Below are 17,500 nucleotides of genomic sequence, written 5' to 3' on the forward strand. Positions count from 1 at the left end.
ATAACACACACACCTTTCACTCAAAATTTCAAAATTATCAAGGCGACTCCTACACCAGCCTCGGAGTCCCAATCTGGGGAGGGGACCATAAATGTCCCCAGGTCAGACTGCCCTTCTGTCAATGATCCTAAGTGTCTTGACACCCCCCCCAAACTTTTTCTTCATTAACTTCTGCAACATCAGTCTAAGATTTAATTTTCAATCTGTAGAACACCACCTCTCCTCTTCTAAGCCTCATCTTCTTTTCCTCACTGAAACTCAGGTTTCTGAGGCAACTGACAGTAACCCCTTTTCTGTTCCCTCCTACTTTCTCTATCCTCATTTTCGATCCAGAGCTGGATGTTGTGTTTATGTGCGCAATGACTTAACCTCCTCTTGTGCCCAACCTATTGAATCTTCCGAGTTTTCCACCATCTGGCTACGACTACAGAGTCACTCTCAAACTAAATTTATCTGTGCTGTATACCCCTCACATAACTCCTCTGACTAAAAGAAATTCTTTGATTACTTAACTTCCAAAGTGGAGCACATTCCCTTTTGCAGAGACCTCCATTCTTGAAGACTTCAATGTTCACCACCAGCTTTGGCTTTCCTCTCCCTTCACTGATGAACTAGCCTTCAACTTTGCTATCTTCCACAACCTAGAGCAATTGGTGAAACACCCTACTTGTATTCCTGACCATCTTGGAGATACACCCAATATTCTTGACCTTTTCCTGACCTCTAATCCTTCTGCTTATGCTGTCACTCTCTCTTCTCCATTGGGCTCTTCCAATCACAATCTCATATCTGTATCTTGTCCTATAGCTCCAATCCCTCCTCAGGATCCCCCTAAGCAAAGGTGCCTCTGGCGTTTTGCCTCTGCTAGTTGGGGGGGACCTGAGGAGGCATATTGCTGATTTTCCTTGGAATGATTACTGCTTCCGTGTCAGAGACCCATCTTTGTGTGCTGAGCACATAACAGAGGTGATAGTGTCTAGCATGGAGACGTACATTCCTCACTCTTTTTCTCGACCTAAACCTTCCAAACCTTGGTATAACACAGCTTGTTCTCGTGCTATATATGATAGAGAGGTAGCCCACAAAAGGTACTTAAGCCTTCCATCACCAGAATCTCATTCACTTTATATTTCTGCCCGGAACCATGCCGTCTGTTCTCTAACTAGCCAAAAACTCCTTCATTAACAAAAAGTTTCAAATTCTTTCAAGATTTAACTCCCCTCATGACTTCTGGCATCTCGCCAAAAATATCTCCAATAACTTTGCTTCTTCTTCTTTCCCTCCTTTATTTCAACCAGATGGCACCACTATCACATCTATTTCTAAAGCTGAACTCTTCGCTCAAACCTTTGCTAAAAACTCTACCTTGAATGATTCTGGGCTTGTTCTTCCCTCTCCTCCACCCTCTGAATACTTCATGCTACCTATTAAAATTCTTTGCAATGATGTTTTCCATGCCCTTGCTGGCCTAAACCCTCGGAATGCTTATGGACCGGATGGGGTCCCTCCTATTGTTCTCCGAAACTGTGCCTCCATTCTTGCACCTTTCCTGGTCAAACTCTTTCAGCTCTGTCTGTCAACATCTACCTTTCCTTCTTGCTGGAAGTTTGCCTACATTCAGCCCGTCCCTAAAAAGGGTGACCGTTCTAATCCCTCAAACTACCGTCCTATTGCTTTAATTTCCTATCTAAAATTTTTGAATCTATCCTCAACAGGAAGATTGTTAAACATCTATCATTTCACAACCTTTTATCTGATCACCAGTATGGGTTCCATCAAGGCAGCTCTACTGGTGATCTTCTGGCTTTCCTTACTGAGTCTTGGTCATCCTCTTTTAGAGATTTTGATGAAACTTTTGCTGTTGCCTTGGAAATATCAAAAGCTTTTGATAAAGTCTGGCACAAAGCTTTGATTTCCAAACTATCCTCCTACTGCTTCTATCCTTCTCTTTGTAACTTCATCTCAAGTTTCCTTTCTGACCATTCTATTGCTGCTGTAGTAGACGGTCACTATTCTTCTCCTAAATCTCCTAAATTCTCAGGGTTCTGTCCTGTCACCCACTCTCTTCTTATTATTCATTAATGATCTTCTAAACCAAACTTCTTGTCCTATCCACTCCTACACTGATGATACCACCCTGCACTTTTCACGTCTTTTCATAGATGTCCAACCCTTGAGGAAGTAAACATTTCACGCAGGGAAGCCACAGAACACCTGACTTTCTTTCTTTCTAAAATTTTTCTAAAATTTCTGATTGAGGCAAAGCAAACTTGGTATTGTTCAATGCCTCAAAAACTCAATTCCTCCATCTATCAACTCAACACAATCTTCCACACAACTATCCCTTCTTCTTCAATGACACTCAACTGTCCCTCTCTTCTACACTGAACATCCTCGGTCTGTCCTTTACTTATAATCTGAACTGGAAACTTCACATCTCATCTCTAGCTAAAACAGCTTCTGTGAAGTTAGGCATTCTGAGACGTCTCCGCCAGTTTTTCTGACCCCCCCCCCCGAGCTTCTAACTCTGTACAAGGGCCTTATCCGTCCATGTATGGAGTATGCTTCACATGTTTGGGGGAGGGGCTTCCACTCATACTGCACCTCTAGACAGGATGGAATCAAAAGCTTTTTGTCTCATCAACTCCTCTCCTCTAACTGACTGTCTTCAACCTCTCTCTCATCACTACAATGTTGCATTTCTATCTGTCTTCTACCGCTATTTTCATGGTAACTGCTCTTCTGATCTTGCTAACTGCATGCCTCCTCTCTTCCTGTGGCCTCACTGAATAAGACTTTCTTTCTCTCACCCCTATTCTGTCCACCTCTCTAATGCAAGAGTTAACCAGTATTCTGAATCATTCCTTTCTCTGGTGAACTCTGGAACTCCCTGCCTGTTTCTGTTTTTCCACCTTCCTATGACTTGAATTCCTCGAAAAGGGAGGTTTCAAGACACTTATCCTTCAATTTTTCACTACCACTTTGGACCCTTTATGGGACTGGCATCTCAGTGGGTATTTTTTATTGTTGGATTTTTGTTGCCCTTGGCCAGTGTCCTTCCCCCCCCCAAAAAAAAAAAAAATCTCAGCAGAGAAAGCCATATCACTAGTAGAATGGCCTTGACAGATCTCATACTGGCAATCAGATACAAGATTGTGAAGTGATAGATGTTTAAGATTCTTCCTGTTGAGGATAGATTCAAAAACTTTAGATAGCCCAGAAATTAAAGCAATAGGACAACAGTTTAAGGGATTAGAATGGTCACCCTTTTTAGGAACAGGCTGAATGTGGGCAAACTTCCAGTAAGAAGGAATGGTAGATGTTGATAAACAGGATTGAAAGAATTTGACTAGGCAAGGTGCAAACATAGAAGGCACAGTTTTGAAGAACAATAGGAACCCACTAGATCCATAAGCCTTCTGAGGGTTTAGGCCAGCAAGGGCACGGAAAATATCACTGTGAAGGATCTTAATGGGTAGCATGAACTAGTCAGGGGGTGGAGGGGAGTGAAGAGCAAGCCCTGAATCATCCAAGGTATAGTTTATAGCAAAGGTTTGAGCAAAAAGTTCAGCTTTAGAAACAGATGAGATAGCAGTGGTGCCATCAGATTGAAATAAAGAAGGGAAAGATGAGGAAGCGAAGTTATTGGAGATGTTTTTTTGATGGGTGCCAGACTCTATGAAAAGCTTTTGATTTGTCTAAGACAATAGCAAAAGTTTCACCAAAATCTTTAAAAGAGGACAACCAAGACTTCGTAAAGAAAGCCAGAAGATCACTAGCAGAGCGGCCTTGATGGATCCCATACTGGCAATCATATAGAAGGTTGTGAAGTGATAGATGTTTAACAATCTTCCTGTTGAGGATAGATTAAAAACTTTAGATAAGCAGGATATTAAAGTCATAGGATAGTAGTTTGAGGGATTAGAATGGCTGAATGTAAGCAAACTTCCAGTAAGAAGGAAAGTAGATGATGACAGAGTTGAAGGAGTTTGACTAGGCAAGGTGCAAGCATGAAGGCACAGTTTCGGAGAACAATAGGATGGACTCCATCAGGTCCATAAGCCTTCCGAGGGTTTTGGCTAGTTAGGACATGGAGAATATCATTGTAAAGGATTTTAATAGGGAGCATAAATAATCAGAGGGTGGAGAGGGAGGCAACAAACCCTGAATTATCCAAGGTAGAGTTTTTAGCAAAGGTTTGAGCAAAGAGTTTAACTTTAGATATAGATGAGATGGCAGTGGTGCCATCAGGTTGAAATAAAGGAGGGAAAGATGAAGAAGCAAAGTTATTGGAGATGTTTTGGCTAGGTGCCAGAAGCCATGAGGGGAGTTAGATCTTGAAAGATTTTGACACTTTCTTTTAATGAAGGAGTTTTTGCCTAGTTAAAGAACAGACTTGGCATGATTCTGGAAATATAAAATGCATATGATGGAAGGCTAAGTACCTTTTGTGGGCACCCTCTCTATCATGTATAGCATGAGAACAGGTTGTGTTAAACCAAGGTTTGGAATGTTTAAGTTGAGAGAAGTTGAGAGAGAGTGAGGAATGTAAGTCTTCATGCCAGACACTATCACCTCTGTCATGTGCTGAGCACACAGAGATGAGTCTTTGACATGGAAGCAGCAGTCATTCCAAGAAAAATCCACAAAATACCTCCTCCCAATTACCAGAGGCAAAATGCTAGAGGTACCTCCCCTATGGGGGATCCTGAGGAAGGACTGAAACGATAGGACAAAATACAGATATGAGATTGTGATCGGAGGAGCAACATAAGCGGAAGGATTAAAGGTTAGGAAAAGATAAAAAATGTTGGGTGTATCTCCAAGATGGTCTGGAATACGAGTAGGGTGTTGCACCAGTTGCTCCAGGTTGTGGAGGATCGCAAAGTTAAAGGCTGGTTCACCAGGTTGGTCAGTAAAGGGAGAGGAAAGCCAAAGTTGGTGGTGTAGGATTTGTCATGATAATTTTGAATTTTGAGTGAAGGGTGTGTGTAATAAGGTGCATGTAGTTTTGTGTGAAGGAAGAGAGTTGTCTTAGGGGGCAGGCTGTGACTGCCTCCTTGTGTTGTGTTAGGCCACAGCTGGGTTTCATGATAAGTTCACAGCACCTCTTGATCCAATGCTTTAGACCTCAATGGAAGTAATTATCATTTTGTCATGCGTCTACTGCCTCTTCAAGTGTGTACCACTTGTAAACAGCCTCATCAAGATTCTCATGAGAAAGTTTTCTTGTTCTAAAAATTTCCTTGCCTTTCCTCCTGCTCCAACTTCTTGATTGCTTCTTTTATCTTACCCTTGGCCTTGATGAGGCTGTACTTGGCCTGTAGTTGTCTTCAAGTCAACCCATGCCTGTGATTCAGAATGATTTTAAATTTTTGAGATATTGATAGAATCTTCCTCCTGGCATTTGCACCGGATGAGGTGAAGGAAGTAGGAGCCTTTGATGCCATTCTTTGTGTACTAACCATGTCTTGATGTGCGAACATGTGACAAAACAGGATATATGAGCTGACAGTTGAGACATAGTGCACATCATGAAATGTTGGCAAACTACTGCAGAATGGCACTGATGAGGGTGTAGTCACATGACAAGCAGACTGGGTATGCTGCACCTATAACCACCCACCATGTTCAAGCTTGGGTTAACTGCATATCTGCTAACTCTCCTCCATTTTACAACCTAGTATGTTTGTAAAATAAGGCAAGTATTTGATAATTTTGAAAAATGCCATAATGTACAAAGTTGGTTTGTAAAATAAGGCATGTATTCAATAACCGTAAAGAGGTCATTATACTTGAAAATCTATAAACAGATGTTCGTTATACAGAGGTTTTACTGTACCTTTCTTCAATGTGTAATTAGATATGTATTAATTTCAATGGAATAAAACCTTTGAACTCACTGATAAAAAAGTATTGCCCTGATTTCAACCATTTTTTTACTCTGATTAATAATAAAATCCAATTATTTATATCATCTTCCTTGAATCATAACAACACTGGCCACAGAATTAATACTGTATGATTTTAAAAAATTAGAACTTACTCTACTTGGCTAAGTCAAGGCATCCCTTGTTCTCACTGAAACACAAAACTGGAAAGTCTTTACTGCCATAAGCATATGTATCAAATTATCAATTAATTAATTATCTAAGTTGTACTTACTTGTCTGGATGCCATTCTCGAGCCAGTTCTTTGTAAGCAGATTTAATTTCTTCTTGGCTGGCTCCTTTCTTCAAGCCTAACACCTGTGTAACAAATTATCTCCTTCATATAATAAACAAGCCACAGGTGCAATATACAAGTATGTGTGTATGTGTGTGTGTATTTACCTAGCTGTGGTATACGGGAAGGGGAGCTACGCTTGTGCTGTCCTGTCTCTTTATCTACTACCATCCAACTTGGCCTTGAAATCATGCACATCATGAACCACATCTTTTCCCAAGCTATTCCATGTCTGCTATTCTTTGAGGTGGCCTTTTCAACTTCTTTCCATATTTTCTTGAATCTCTTACATCCCATGCTATCAAATCCTGCTGGTCCTCTTTTTCTAATCCATTCATCAGCCTATACACCGCAATCAGGTCTCCTCTCTTCTATTGTTGTTCCACCGTCTGCAGATCCAAACTTCTCAATCTCTCTTCATATGAGAAGTCTTGAAGACTTGGAACCAACTTTGTTGTTGACCTATGAATCCTCTCTAATTTCTTTATATTAATTTTTGTACTTTTGACCACACTATTGCTGCATATTCCAACCTTGGGTATATCATAGTTACAATCAGTCTCATCATTATTTCCTCATGTAGATATCTGAATGCTACTTTTATGTTCATCTCTGGTGATAAGTTATCAGATACATTTACTCCCAAGTCTTTTTCTGTTGTCATTTTCTTAAGCTTTTTGTTTCCCATTTTATTCCACCACACTGCATTTTCTGATGTCGAATTCCATTTCCCATCTATGGCTCCATTCTCATATTCTGTTCAAATCCTGCTGCAGCACTTGGCAATCTTCTTCCCTACCAACCTTTCTAAGTAACTTGGCATCATCAGCAAACAAACTCACATAACTGTTCACTCCTTCTGTCATATCATTAATATATACTAAAAACATTACTGGAGTTAGTGCTGACCCTTGTGGAACTTCACTGACCACTTCCCCCCTCCCATGAGGACTTCCTATCTCTAATTATCATTCTCATTTCTCTGTCCTTCAAGAAATCTTCTATCCACTTCAAAATCACTCCATCTAATAGATCTCCAACAGGTTTAATTTCCACTGCAGTCTCTTATGCGGCACCTTATCAAATGCTTTCCATAGATCCAGATAAATTCCATTTGCCCAGCCATCTCTTTCTTGTACTACATCTATCACCCTCAAGTAGAAACATATCAGATTTGTTGTGCAAGATCTTCCTTTTCTAAAACCAAATTGCCTGTCAGTCAATCTGTTCTTGTCTTCTTTTTTTTTTCCTTTATTTAGGAGGGACACTGGCCAAGAGGACGAGAGAGAGAGAGAGAGAAAAAAAAAATGTCAGTCCCTGAATATGGTCTGAAGTGATGGTCAAAAATTGAAGGATGAGTGTCTTGAAACCTCCCTATTGAAGGAGTTCAAGTCATAAAAAGGTGGAAATACAGAAGCAGGCAGGGAGTTCCAGAGTTTACCAGAGAAAGGGATGAATGATCGAGAATACTGGTTAATTCTTGCATTAGAGAGGTGGACAGAATAGGGGTGAGAGAAAGAAGTCTTGTGCAGTAAGGCTGTGGGAGGAGGGGAGGCATGCAGTTAGCAAGATCAGAAGAACAGTTAGCATGAAAATAGTGGTAGAAGATAGCTAGAGATCCAACATTGCATAGATGAAAAAGAGGCTGAAGACAGTCAGTTAAAGGAGTTGATGAGATGAAAAGCTTTTGATTCTATCCCGTCTTAAAGAGTGGTATGAGTGGAACTCCCCAGACATGTGAAGCATACTCCATACATGGACGCATAAGGCCCTTGTACAGACTTAGCAGCTGGGAGGTGAGAGAAAATGGCGGAGACGTCACAGAATGCCTAACTTCATAGAAACTGTTTTAGCTAGAGATGAGATGTGAAGTTTCCAGTCTAGATTATAAAAGGACAGACCAAGGATGTTTAATGAAGAAGAGGGGGACAGTTGAGGGTCATTGAAGAAGAGGGGATAGTTGTCTGGAAGGTCGTGTCGAGTTGATAGATGGAAGAATTGAGTTTTTAAGGCATTGAACAAGTTTGCTCTGCCCCAATCAGAAATTTTAGAGAGAGCAGAAGTCAGGCATTCTGTGACTTCCCTGGGTGAAATGTTTACTTCCTGAATGGTTGGATGTCTATGAAAAGACATGGAAAAGTGCAGGGTGGTATCATCAGCGTAGGAGTGGATAGGACAAGAAGTTTGGTTTAGATCATTAATGAATAATAAGAAGAGAATGGGTGACAGGACAGAACTCTGAGGAACACCACTTAATAGATTTAGGAGAAGAACACTGACTGTCTACTACAGCAGCAAAAGAATGATCAGAAAGGAAACTTGAGATGAAGTTACAGAGAGAAAGATAGAATCTGTGGGAGGGTAGTTTGGAAATCAATGTTTTGTGCCAGACTCTATCAAAAGCTTTCGATATGTCTAAGGCAACAGCAAGTTTCACCAAAATCTCTAAAAGAGGATGACCAAGACTCAGTAAGGAAAGCCAGATCACCTTGACAGAACCAGATAGATGGTTGTGAAGTGATAGATGTTTAAGAATCTTCCTGTTGAGGATAGATTCAAAAACTTTAGATAGGCAGGAAATGAAAACAATAGGATGGTGGTTTGAGGGATTAGAATGGTTACCCTTTCTAGGAACAGGCTGAATGTAGGCAAACTTCCAGCAAGAAGGAAAGGTAGATGTTCACGGACAGAGTTGAAAGAGTTTGACTATACAGGATAGAAGCATGGAGGCATAGTTTTGAAGAACAACAGGAGGGACCCCATCAGGTCAATAAGCCTTCTGAGGGTTTAGGACGGCAAGGGCATGGAAAAGATCATTGAGAAGAATTTTAATAGGTAGCATGAAGTAGTCAGAGGACAGAGGAGAGGCAGGAACAAGCCCTGAGTTTTTGGCAAAGGTTTGAGCAGAGTTCAGCTTTAGAGATAGATGTGACAGCAGTGATGCCATCTTGTTGAAATAAAGGGGGGAAAAAAGAAGCAAAGTTATTGGAAATGTTTTTGGTTAGATGCCAGAAGTCATGAGGGGAGTTAGATCTAGAAAGATTTTGACATTTTCTATTAATGAAGGAGTTTTTGGCTAGTTGGAAAACAGACTTAGCAAGGTTCCAGGCAGAAATATAAAGTGCATGAGATTCTGGTGGTGGAAGGTTTAAGTATCCTTTGTGGGCCACCTCTCTAACATGTATAGCATGAGAACAGGTTGTGTTAAACTAAGGTTTAGAAGGTTTAGGTAGAAAGAAGGAGTGAGGAATGTATGCCTCCATGCCAGACACTATCACCTCTGTTATGTGCTCAGCACACAGAGACAGGTCTCTGACATGGAAGCAGTTGTCATTCTAAAGAAAATCAGCATAATGCCTCAGTTCCCCCAATTACCAAAGGCAAAATGCCTGAGGCACCTCTGCTTTGGCAGATCCTCAGGAGGGATTGTAGCAATAGGACACAGATACAGATATGAGATTGTGATTGGAGGAGCCCAATGGAGAAGATAGGGCAACAGTATAAGCAAAAGGATTAGAGGTTAGGAAAAGGTCAAGAATGTTGGGTGTATCTCCAAGAGGGTCAGGAAAATGAGTAGGGTGTTGCACCAATTATTCTAGGTCCTGGAGGATAGCAAAGTTGAAGGCTAGTTCACCAGGATGGTCAGTGAAGGGGGAGGAAAGCCAAAGCTGGTGGTGAACATTGAGGTCTCCAAGAATGGAGATCTCCACAAAAGGGAAGTGTGTCAGAATGTGCTCTACTTTGGAAGTTGAGTAGTCAAAGAATTTCTTATAGTTAGAGGAGTTAGGTGTGAGGTATACAGCACAGATAAATTTAGATTGAGTGACTCTGTAGTCAGCCAGATGGTGGAAAACTCAGAAGATTTAAGAACGTAGGCACAAGAGCAGGTTAAGTTGTTGCATACATAAATGCAACATCCAGCTTTGGATTGAAAATGAGGATAGAGAAAGTAGGAGGGAACAGAAAAGGGGCTACTGTCAGTTGCCTCAGACACCTGTGTTTCAGTGAGGAAAAGATGAGGTTTAGTAGAGGAGAGGTGGTGTTCTACTGACTGAAAATTAGATCTAAGACCATGAATGTTGCAGAAGTTAATGTTACTTTATCCACCTATCTTTAATTATTTTTCACAATTCTCAACAACCACACTTGTCAGGGACACTGGTCTATAATTCAATGGTTCTTCCTGACATCCCTCTTTATAAATTGGAACAATATCTACTCTCTTTCATTCTATGAGGACTTTATGCTCATCTAATGAGTTCATTATGATACTACGTATCTTCTCAGCTAATTGTTTGTTGTATTCCTTCAGGATCCAACTTGACACACCATCCAGCCCGAGGTTTTTCACACAAAGACCCTCCATTATTTTTCTCACTTCTTGGACTATAACTTGTATTTCTTCCAGGAAGTCTACATGTTCTTCCACCCACATATGTCCTCTAAATTCACTCTCTCTTGTAAACACTGTTTGAAAAGAATTGTTCATAGCTTCTACCATTACTACCTCATCTTCATACTTCTCACCCTCCACCCTAAGTTTATTAATGCCTTCTCTGTTTTTCAACTTGCTGTTAACATAACTGTAGAATAACCTAGGGTGGTCTTTATAACTATCAATTGCTTTCTTTTCAAAGTTCCTTTGGTCTTGTTGTATTCTTGCCTGTTTGTATTTAGCCCAAAGATCTTATATTTTTCTCCACTTAATCCATGCTACATTCCTTTTATCTTTTGCTATTTCACATTTTCTATTAAACTAAATTTTATTAGCAACCTCTCTCTTCCCCATTTTGGGAACATATCTCTTGACTCCCTCATTATAAATCTTAAGTAAAGACATCCATTTCTCCTCTACTCCCTGTGCTTCATTAAAATTACTCGTCAGCTTCTTCAAAATACTTCCTCATTAGTTAAAAATTTGCTATATTGTAAATGTATCTCCCAATTTTGTGCTTTTCTCTTCTTTCATTTAATATCAACTCAATAACAACATGATCACTTTTCCTAGTGGGCTTTTAGATTTCACGCTTTCTATTATTTCTGACTCTTTAGAAAAATGCTAGGTCCAGCCTTGATGGTTTGTCAGTCCCTTGAAATGTTTTGTTTGATCCACTGTCAGTGTGTTGTCAATTGCCATCTGTAGTAACATATTTTTCCACGATCTTTCACCTCCTTCCGTTGTCCACACCTCTTTTACAATTAAAATCTCCCATCATTGTTAAGTTGTCACTTTTGCTAATAAGTTCAGCCATTCCCTCACTTTGTATCCTTCATCATAGACTTATAATCTTCATTACTCCAGGATCTTGTATTAGGTGAAAGATACACAACGAAATCTCTCCTTTTCCTTTCTTGTTTCACCCCTACTTGTATAATTTTGGCAATTCCTTTCCCATAGTTAACTTCTTCAACTCTTAAGTTTTTCCTTCTAATATCATCACTCCCCCTCCTTGTTTCCTGTACTTCCTCCATACATTATATTTTCCACTGCCAATATCTAGAGATACTAATTTATCACTTAACTTTGTTTCAACTATTCCCATTATGTCCAGTTAATTTTCTTTTAGATAGTCATTTAACTCCAGCTGCGATGAAATTAACCTATTAACATTAGTGCATGACACCTTCAGTTCATTCCCTCCATCTCCCTTAGCCTGAAGTATCATTTGTCCATGACCCTCCGATTGAACCTCTTTTTCTTTCCTAATCCATATATTCTTTGTCTCCTCTTTCCTAGAAAGTTTCCAGGCTCCAGCCACCATTTCTTCTGCAGCTACCAGTGACCTAAACTTGACTTTTAGTAGTCGCTGCCCTCCTTTGTTATACTTTCCTATTTGAACCAATTCAATTTCCTCGTGAATGCTGCTTCCTTTGTTTTGAGCCTCTTGAACTAAATCAGTTGCTGTACTCCTTTCTTGTTCTCCCACACATGCCATATTGGTAGAACCTTTTCTTTAATCCCAAATATTAAAACACATTTCTTTTTCTCTTCTGTTTCTCTCACCAACCTTTCCTTTTCCTTTTTAATCTTCACCATTGACATCTGGTTTTTCCTTTATTTGTTTCTCCAAATTTCTTTAAAACTTGCCTTTTCTTCCTCTTTCAGTATTCCACTAGTTCTGTTTTTCACAGATTTTCTTTACATTCTCACTCTTTACCTCAGCTTTTCTTCATATTTTATCAATACCTTTTCATATTTTTCGCATTGAAGTTTTAAACATTTTTTTATCCTCCTCCAGAACTCTCCATCTAACTTCCATTTTTACATCTTTTCCAATAACTTGCTTATTGTTTGTTCCATTGCTAACACTCTCCTATAAATCAATCTACCTGGCAGTTGCTCCTCCTCTTTTCCAAAGCCAGAAAAATCTATATCATGGCCACTAGATCTCCTGTCTACCAGAGTCACTACTGTGCCATCTTTGTTTACATCAGGTTGGTTGACCACCGTCTCCACTTGAGACTTTCCATCGGTCATTTTTTTTTTTTTTTTTTTTTTTGTTATTTCTGGACAGCACACTCTAAAGTAGCTCCCCCAACCTGCAACACATCCTAGGCAAGAATGCTGCAGTAGATCACATATGTCGGTGTGTGTGTGTGTGTCTGTGTGTGTGTGTGTGTGTGTGTGTGTCTATTTACCTAGTTGTATCCAGTTGTATTGTACAGGGCACAGGCCAAAGTTCATTTTAACCTGTCTCCATAACCATATTTATCCAGTTTCTCTTTAAACAGGTATACACTGTTTGCTGCAACCACCTCTTCCTTCAAATCATTCCAGATTTCAGTAGTTCTATACAGGAAGTTGCATTTCTTGATGTTGCTCAAACATCCACTCTTCTTTGTTTTCTTCCCATGCCCCCTTGTCTATCTCTCTCCCTCCTCCATCTGTTGTACCTAGTCATTTCTGTCAAATTCTGTCTATTACTAATTTGTAGTGTTATTAGGTCTCCTTTCTCTTCTCTCTTGTAGCATTGGTAATCCCATCTCTTCAAGACTTTCTTCATAGCTTAAGTCTTTCAATTCTGGTACCATCTTTGTTGCTATCCTCTGTATTCTTTCCAGTTTCCGTATATCTTTTTTTCTATGTAGAGCCCAAACTACTGCTGCATATTCCAATTTAGGATGTGTCATGCATATTATAATTTTTTTCATCATTTCCTTATCTAAATAGTTAAACACCACACTAATGTTGCTAATAAGCTGTATATAGAGCCGAATTTCCCATTTATGTTTCTCAAGTGAGTGTCCTGAATCATTACTCCCACATCTTTTTCATTACTTTTCATTATTATTCCTCCTCCCATTTTGTACTTCCATGAAGGTCTTTTTACTTTTTCCTATTTCCAACACATAACATTTTGTGGTGTTATATTCTATTTCCATCCTTGGCTCCATGTATGTATCTTGTCAATATCCTTTTGTAACTCCTTGCAGTTATTTTTATCCTTTATTATTTTCATTATTTTTGCATCATCAGCAAGCAGGTTTATATAACTATTTAGATCCTGTCATATCATTTACATATATTTGAAACATAATAAGTGCTAACACAGATCCTAGCAGTATCCCACTTGTCACTTCACGCCAACTTGAATTAGTGTCTCTGATTGCTGTTCTCATTTCCTTCCCTTGTAAATAATCCTCCATCCATCTCAATGTTGCTCCCTTTAGTCTTCCTCCATCCTAGCTTCCACATAAGGCTTTTGTGGGAAACTTTATCCAATGCTTTTTTTGAGATCCATGTGTACCACATCAACCCATCCATCCCTCTCTTACACTCTGTCTATTGCTCTCATATAGAAGCTCAGTAGATCTGTGACACAGGATCTCTCTTTCCTGAATCCAAATTGCTTTCCTGTAATTATCTTTTCATCTTCTAGATATTCTTTAATTACTATTTCACAAAGCTTGCTTACAATACTTGTTAGTGACACTGGTCTATAATTTAATGGTTCCATTTTATTTCCCCCTTTGTATATTGGCACTATGTTAGCTCTTTTCCATTCCCTTGGTACTTTTCTTCTCTCAACAAGCTGTTAATTATATCCCATATGGATTCTTTCATTTTTTCTCTGCATTCTTTTAATATCCATGCATTTACTTGATCTGGTCCCATAGCTTTTCTAACATCCAGCTCTTCCAGCAGTTTCTTGATTTCTTGTCTCTTTACTTGTATCTCCTGTATTCCTTCATTCTGTGATACTACTTTTGGTGCCACAAATTCAGTTTCCTTGTAAACACAGACTGAAAACTCATTCATTAGTTCACTCATCTACTCAATAGTTTCATAAATTCTTCCTTCCCTTTTTAACTTGTTTATGCCATCCTTATGTTTAATTTTCTCATTAACATATCTGCAGAGGAGTTTGGGTTCTTCCTTGCATTTTCTTACCATGTTACTTTTAAAGTTTCTTTCTTCTTCTCTTCTTATTATACTATATTCATTCCTTGCCTTTCTGTATTCTTCTCTTGCATTTCTGTTTAGTTGTCTCATCATATTTTTCCATGCCCTGTCCTTTTTCATTTTTGCTTCTACACACCTGGCATTATACCATTCATGTTTCCCAATTTTCACTTTATAACTTGGCACAAATTGTTGCACTCCCTCTGTATACTTGGTCAAAAATATCTCATATTTTTCTTGCATTATTTTACGTTCAAATAGCTTTCCAGTTAATTTTTCCATAAAATTTACTAAGCTCTGCAAAGTTTGCCTGAGCATAGTTCTGTCTCCCTTTTCTGTATTGTTCTTTCCTGTACAACACTTTTTCCTTCTGTGGTACTATTTCTATTATCACATGATTGCTTCTTCCCAGTGAACTTAGACAATGTATACTTGGTCTACTTTCTGGATTTTTATAAACACGAAATCCAACTGTGATGGCTCTTCTTCTCCTCTGCATCTTGTAGGCTTGTTCACCCATTGTCTGATTGTATTCACCATCATGGTCTGCACAAATTCTTCACTCCATGACCCGACATTTTCTTTCACTTCCATCTCCCAATTAATTCCTTTAGTGTTGAGGTAGCCTACTAGGACCACTTTGTTACTTTTTCCTTATCATTTCCTCTAATCTATTTTTTTGTTTCTAGTTGCATATTTTTTTAATTCATTGGTCTCCCATGCATTAGTTTTTGGGTGGTATGTATGTCACAATGATTTTCCTTTTTTCACTTCCTTTGATCTTAATCACAACACTCAATGTTTGCACCATATTTCACTTCCTCAACAATATCCTCTTTTACCAATATCATCACTCCTCCTCCCTTTCCTTTTCTGTCCCTCCTCCACATGCTATATCCTTCTTTTCCAAATCCCAACTTTATTTCCTCTTATAGTTTAATTTCTGTTAAACATACCACATCTGGTTTACTGTTCTTTAAGTAGTCTTTAAGTTCCAAGAGGTTTGACACCAAACCATCTACATTAGTATACATAATCTTTAAACTTCTTGCGTGGTGTCTTTGTGCCACCATTTCCTCACTTTCATGTCCACAACTTTTCAAGTGAATCTTCTTGCTTGTTTCTGTGTTCTCTGCTTGTTTATTGACTGGGCCTTTACTCTCAGTTCTTTCAGTTTACTTTTCTCTTCTTCATTTGGGTCTCTTTTTATCCATATTTCCTTCATTCCTTCTACTTTTTGCCAATTTTTCTGTTCTTTGCAAGACACGTTCTGCTGCTGCTGCTGTGTGTGTGTGTGTGTGTGTGTGTGTGTGTGTGTGTGTGTGTGTGTGTGTGTGTGTGTGTGTGTGTGTGTTTGTAACAAACTTGACTCTTAAAGGTATTTAGAAAATAATGGTTATAAAAATTAATGATCAAAGTATTACAGTGAATAACAAACCATCTGCATCTTGAAATGAGATAAGTGAAAAATTAAGAATTTCAACTCACAACCATGTATTTCAGTGTAATTCAATAAATCAATAAATTCAAATATTGGAAGCATCCCTACAAGTCACCTTCAAAGCATGCATTTCCCCTTGTGGATCAAGGAGCTCGATAAAGTTAGTCCAAGCAGTCTTCCAGCCATATTCTAAGATGTTGCTGTAAAGCACTCCCAGGTTTCTCTTAAACTCCAGGAACATTGGAGAGTTTATGAAATTTTTAGCAGCATCTCTCATCTTGATTTCTTCTCCATTTTTGTCTGTGACTGTGGCATTGAAGTAGAAATGAGATGCCCATAGACTTGTAAATACAAGTCCACACATGAGCAAGGTTGCCAAACGCCTGTTGACAAATAAAATGTCAGAAGAAATTTTCACAAGATTACACATAATTAAAAAAGAGTCAATGATACAAGAGTGAAATTAATTTCTTTTGTTAGACAACAACCTAATACTATAAATGCTCAACTAATGATGATAATCCCAATCCCTATTGTCTAGGTTGTTTGAGTTTAAGAATATTAAAAGTATTCAGTTTATGTAGCAATCTTTCTATCTCTCTGATGCCTCATTCCCAGAGGAAGCATCCTCTCAAGAGGATAGCAAAAGAGCCTCCATCTCCCCCTATCTCAACAATCCCTTTCCTTGAATGTTCAAGTACCCTGCTTCCATTACCACCTCTTTTGCACATTGCAACTTTACATCGTTACACCTTCCGAGTGGCCTCCCTCTTCTATTGGGATCTTCTCTCTCTCTCTCTCTCTCTCTCTCTCTCTCTCTCTCTCTCTTTTACTCTGCTCTTCATCCTCTTATTAAGAATAAACAACCTTTGTGTGTTGCTTTCCACTCACAACACCACTAAACAATTCACTCCACTTAAGACAGATGCCCAAGCTACAACTCTCATATGTAATCAATATTTCAATATTGTAGTCTATTCCATTCACATGAGAAGAAATAAACGGAAACAACACCCATGTATTTTGACAATGATGACCAAGAGATGGCAAGATTTAATCACTGTGGTTTATGTAGTAAGTTCAGCAGTAATGGCATAGGGGTGCTGGACAATATTGCATTTAAATATTACTTTCCTTCTTTCCTTTAATGTTTAACTCTAAGAGATTTAAGTACATTATTTTTCAAATAAATTCAACATTTAAATAAGAGCTAAACTGACTATCTAAATCAAACAACACTGAATTCATCCAAGAATATCTAACTTACTTGCAGATGTGAGTTTTTGGGTAAGGTGTTCTTAGCCATTTTTTTCCTTTCCAATTGAAGAGTACTGTAGAGGTGACTGCACTGAAGTTAGTAACAGGTGGGTGGATGAAGGAGATGGGAACAACTCCCAAAGCACCAATCATGGCCCATTTTAAGCTCCCTT

The 17,500-nt window shown here is 38.9% G+C and overlaps 1 protein-coding gene across 1 annotated transcript in view; it reads right to left on the minus strand.

The window, feature by feature from the left end:
• LOC135103254 (dnaJ homolog subfamily C member 22-like) overlaps positions 1 to 17,500 on the minus strand; it is a 46,143-nt gene that overhangs the window by 8,753 nt on the left and 19,890 nt on the right. The window contains exons 7-9 of the mRNA XM_064009299.1: positions 17,338 to 17,500; positions 16,186 to 16,453; positions 6,166 to 6,248 (exon numbers count right to left, since the gene is read on the minus strand). The exon at positions 17,338 to 17,500 is cut by the window's right edge and continues 33 nt beyond it. Coding sequence (XP_063865369.1) covers positions 6,166 to 6,248; positions 16,186 to 16,453; positions 17,338 to 17,500 — 514 coding nt within the window. The remainder of the gene's footprint in view (positions 1 to 6,165; positions 6,249 to 16,185; positions 16,454 to 17,337) is intronic.

This window comes from Scylla paramamosain, chromosome 9, assembly GCF_035594125.1.
Source record: "Scylla paramamosain isolate STU-SP2022 chromosome 9, ASM3559412v1, whole genome shotgun sequence".
Classification (NCBI taxonomy): Eukaryota; Metazoa; Arthropoda; class Malacostraca; order Decapoda; family Portunidae; genus Scylla; species Scylla paramamosain.